The sequence below is a fragment of the Rutidosis leptorrhynchoides genome, chromosome 1, assembly GCF_046630445.1.
Source record: "Rutidosis leptorrhynchoides isolate AG116_Rl617_1_P2 chromosome 1, CSIRO_AGI_Rlap_v1, whole genome shotgun sequence".
Classification (NCBI taxonomy): Eukaryota; Viridiplantae; Streptophyta; class Magnoliopsida; order Asterales; family Asteraceae; genus Rutidosis; species Rutidosis leptorrhynchoides.
The window spans coordinates 490,764,895-490,770,000 of record NC_092333.1 but is presented as its reverse complement, the minus strand read 5'-3'; the positions used below and the strand labels follow the sequence as shown (position 1 = coordinate 490,770,000).

Below are 5,106 nucleotides of genomic sequence, written 5' to 3'. Positions count from 1 at the left end.
AACGACATTTGATTCCTCGCCCTCATAGTGTTTCGATATTAGAATTTGGTGCCGTTGGAGATGGGAAGACTTTAAATACGGTTGCTTTTCAAAATGCAATTTTTTATCTCAAATCGTTCACTGATAAAGGCGGTGCACAATTGTACGTACCATCCGGAAAATGGTTGACGGGAAGTTTTAACCTCACTAGCCATCTTACGCTCTTCCTTGAAAAAGAAGCCATTATTCTTGGATCCCAGGTTCAGTTTTTACCCTAATTCTCTTTGAATGTATGATGAAATTTTTACCTAACATTTAAAGTAACGTGCTTTACGCTTAGTTGCGTAGCAAGATGACGTTATATGTGTTTGAAAGTGGTTTAATAATCATAGTACGAACTTGGTTATTATAAGAATAGTTGTAGCATAATGGAAACAGTCGGTTTTGGGTTGATTTTTTCTCTCATTTTGATAACATTTAGTTTGTAAAATGTAATACAAAACTATGTTACTACAATACTAGTTTTTTGATTACATCGATTTAGGGTGATGAAGTACAATTGACCCTTTAGGAACAAAGTATAACCCTAACAAAGCCGATGTCAACTAATCCTTTTGTTGGCCCATTTGACCCGTTAGAGATAAAGTATAATTCGAATTGACCCGTTGATAAGAAAATAAGTTAAAGTTGCCACCTTTGTAAGAAGGAATGGGAGATGGTGTTTTGAATTGATAAATAGTTTCACCACAGATCTTTCATAATTGATTACTTGCCCTTAAAGAGTCAAATAAATTTTATTTAAAAGAACAGCATAGTTCAATTTTGTGTTATATTGAATAATAAATAATATTTGACTTGTGATTCTTTGTTTTGTAGGACATCGATCATTGGAAGGTTGTTGATCCGTTACCTTCTTACGGTCGAGGTATGGATCTCCCAGGTCAACGTTACCGTAGTTTGATTACCGGAGAAAATCTTAACGATGTCGTCATTACAGGTACATTCACTATTACATTCAATATATCCTACAGGTTTGTTTATTTTTGTTAATAATAAATTTGTAAAAATGGTGCAGGTGACAATGGAACTATCGATGGACAAGGTTCGATATGGTGGGAAAGTTTTGAGTCAGAAACTTTGAATTACAGTCGTCCTCATGTTGTTGAGTTTATTAATTCTAAGGATATCGTTATCTCAAATATAACCTTCTTAAATTCGCCTGCATGGACTATTCATCCCGTATATTGCAGGTATTATATTCTTACATTACTAACATACATGTTATTGAGAGTAGTGCAAGTAAATACATTTAACGAGTTTTCATGCTTATTTTACAATTTACAGTAAGGTTCTTGTTCAAAATATAACGGCACTGTCTCCAGCTGAGTCACCGTATACAAGTGGCGTTGTACCGTATACAAGTGGCGTTGTTCCAGGTACATTATTAATCTTTAGTCTGGATGTAAAGGTGGCAAATTAGGTGTGGCAGTAGGTAACTTGTTAAAATGGGTCAGACTAGACCACCAACCATTGAATAAAGTTACCCAAAAATGCCCTTCATTTTAGAAGCTGGTTTATCTTAATAAAGCAATTTAGGAAGTTGTAAGCATTTACGTTCACATTGATCATTCGAACCATTTGATTTGTATCATTTCTATGAAGGGTGTGTTTGGCCGCACAGCTTGTTGGAGCTTATGGGAGCTTAAGCTTATTTTTTTCATAAGCTTAAGCTAGTAGCATCGTTTGGATGACATAAGTTCCTCAACTTTTGAAAAAAATAAGCTCTGGAAAAAGAAGCTTGTTGAAATAGCTTATAAAAAATAAGCTCCTTCCTAGCTTATGAAGTTAAAATTTACATTTTTGACTTGTATAATTATCTATCATATCATATATATTTTGTTGTCCATTTTAGTCAATTTAAAACAATAAGCTCCAGCTCCAGCTACTTTTCACCAAACACTTACTAAAAAATAAACTCTAGCTTCCAGCTTCAAAAATAAGCTCCAACCATAAGCTCCAGCTCCAACTAGTAACACCCGAAAACAATATTAGATTTACCCATATGACCCATTTGAACTGATACACTAGCCAAATTAACCCATTTTTTGGGCTAATTATCAAAACGCCAATTTTAATTGAAATATAACAATTTGCCCAAAAAATAACAAAATCACGAAAATGCCCTTGCAATTCGTAAAGGGACCTTGCGAATTTACGAATTGCCTAAAAAGCGGTCATGACCGGAACGCGACTAAAAATTTTTCGGCCATGAACTGAAATTTTTCGGTCATGACCGGTTTTTGGGGCTTGCGACTAGCGCCAATTTCAGGTCGCGACCTGAAATTTTTGGTCATGAACGTTTTTTTTTAGATCGCGATTTTAGGGGCAAATTCTTATATACTTGGTTCATAAATGGGCGTTTTGGTGAATAACCCTTTCTTTTTATGTTATATGCCGTTATATCTTTTTATATCTGTGCATGAAAAAATGAAAAAAAATGAAAAATATTTGCACCCATGGGGAAACCTAAAACAAATTTTAACTTACTTTTTTGTTATGCGATTTCCAGATTCTTGTGATAGCGTTTGCATCGAGAATAGCAACATTACCACGGGTCACGATGCAATATCCTTAAAAAGTGGTTGGGACGAGTACGGAATCACATACAACAAACCAACTACAAACGTCCACATCCGACACGTTCGTCTTAAATCTTTCACCGCCGCGGCTTTCTCTTTCGGTAGCGAAATGTCAGGCGGTATCTCTCAAGTAACAATCGAACACGCTAAATTACACGATTCCATCAACGGAATCTCGTTCCTCACTTCAAAAGGCCGAGGCGGGTACATAAAAGACATTCTAGTTTCATATATCGACTTAAAAAACGTTATGCTAGCAATCAAATTATCGGGTGACTATAATTCTCACCCGGATGATAATTACGATCCTGACGCATTACCGATCGTTGAAGGGATCACGTTCAAGAATATAGTTGGGTTGAACATAACAGCAGCCGGGAATCTTTCGGGTATTTTTGAATCGCCGTTTACTTCAATATGTCTTTCCAATATTTCACTTTCTTTGAACCCCGAACTTTCGGGCTCGTACTCACCTTGGTCGTGCTCTAATGTCTCGGGATTCTCAAAAAACGTGTCTCCAATTCCGTGTCTCGAACTTCAAAATTCTTCTTCTGCTTGCTTTTCTTCATCAAATGTTAAACCATCACTGAATAATCTTGTTGCTAATCTATGATATAAATAAACGACACTCAAATTTCATACGCGTATCATTTATTGGTAGAACTAAGCATGTTCTACCGATTTTCGATGAGAAATTCGCTATTAAAGATTATGATGATGCTGCTTAGATTCAAATTACAGAAGCAGTTTTACGGATGGATTCTTTTTCGGCCGGTGAAGGTATGGATTGTTGTGTACAGCATTTGTTATCGTTTTCGTTCATTTTCATGTGTAAGAAAAGTTTTGTAGCGTCTTTCTTTTCTTATACGTATCTCATTCATCGTGTTATTTTTCGTTCTTGACTGCATTTTCGAATGTAAATTTCATTATTATTGGGTGGTTGTTAAATGTTAGACAAGAATTGCATAAAGCTTTTAAGTTATAAACTGTTTGTTTTCTGGTCTATAGTTATATTAAGTTTTGTCCTTGTTGCTAGCTAACAAAATGTTGTTATATTTCTGTAACTAGAAAGCAATAATGTAGAGTAACTTGAAGAAAACAGCAAATGACTATTCTCAACATGTGCTCAGATGTCATATGTAGATGTGTTACTGTATCTAGAATATGTCGTGTACACATAATCATTATACGAATTAAATGTCAGTTTTGTCCTAAACTTAGCATAGATTTTTGTCAAAAAATGTAAGGGTAAAAAAAATTAAGTTAATTGTTTATTTTTAGAGTTGAACACTTATCATGACTACAAAAATGAATTGTCCACACCTATTTTGAGATGAAGAGATTAAGATTTTTTGTAATTAAGGATTGATTTAAATTTCAGGTATAAATGACCTTAAATAAACAACTCGAGTATGAATAAATGGTTCATAATTAAAAACACACAAACGGTCTCTACCTCGATTTGTGTGCAGATCTAATTTTTCTTCTTCTCCGACACTTACTTTACCGTTCAACACCACCACCATCCTCCTTCTCTACCTTTCGACGTTTTGCAGGTTTGGGGTTGATGTCCTCTCCAATCACCGACATCTCGCTGGTGGTTCCGTGTTACTAAGCTTTTCGTCTGAATAAAGGTCCTACGTCTCTCCTTCTCGCTTCTCCGGTGGTTATTTGCGCCGATCTGCTAATCCGGCATCTTCTCTGGTTTTCAGGCGACGAATCCGGTCGTTTCTTTCTCGAATTCTGGAAACTGTTAGGGTTTGGAGTGCTTCTTTGGTGTCGATATTGGCGGAGGTAGGTTTGCCTTGCCGTTTCTTGTCTCCGTCTCCTCCGTCTCCTCTGCTATTTCTCTTCCTTGTTTGGTTTGTAGGTGACGAGTTTCGGATGGAACTCTACAACTCACTAGGTTGGGCTTCGGTTTTGGGTAAGGGTAGGCTTGATTTGGTAGGGGTAAGGTGGATCGTGTTTTATGTTAAAATTCGGCAGACCTCAATGGTCCGACCGTTGCTGGAGACTGTTGAGGGTTGGTGGTTGCTGCTCATGGCCTTGAGTGGTTGTTAGCAGATGTTACTGGTTCTCGATGGTCGAAGGAGGTGACGACAGTGGTCGGCGACCACCGCTAGCTGCCATTGGTGGGTGTCTAGAGGCCGTTAGTGGCTGACGACTGGTTTTGTTTATGACGGCCCTAGTGGTCGTTGGTAACTTAAAATGGTGTTGGTGGCGGTTGGTTGTCACTGGCGGTCACCGGTTGTTGCTGGCGGCTGCTGTTGGACTGCTTGAGTCTGGGGTTTGTATATGTCTTTAGAAAATTGGTGAAGATAACTGATTCCTTTACGGTTTGATTCTGCATTTGGATCTGTTCGATTGCCGCGAGTTCGGTTCTTTCATTCCATTTTCCCAGTTGTTGGGTCTTTTGTGAACTTGATGTTGTTGGCGTTGTTGACTTAGTTGACTTCGGTAAATAGGCATCGGGTTAGGTGTTCTTGGG

The 5,106-nt window shown here is 37.5% G+C and overlaps 1 protein-coding gene across 1 annotated transcript in view; it reads left to right on the top strand.

Moving 5' to 3' along the window:
• LOC139875420 (probable polygalacturonase) overlaps positions 1 to 3,584 on the top strand; it is a 4,812-nt gene extending 1,228 nt beyond the window's left edge. Inside the window, exons 2-6 of the mRNA XM_071862757.1 lie at positions 1 to 239; positions 856 to 976; positions 1,055 to 1,229; positions 1,324 to 1,389; positions 2,544 to 3,584. The exon at positions 1 to 239 is cut by the window's left edge and continues 76 nt beyond it. Coding sequence (XP_071718858.1) covers positions 1 to 239; positions 856 to 976; positions 1,055 to 1,229; positions 1,324 to 1,389; positions 2,544 to 3,231 — 1,289 coding nt within the window. The 3' untranslated portion in view covers positions 3,232 to 3,584. The remainder of the gene's footprint in view (positions 240 to 855; positions 977 to 1,054; positions 1,230 to 1,323; positions 1,390 to 2,543) is intronic.
• Positions 3,585 to 5,106: the final 1,522 nt, after the last annotated feature.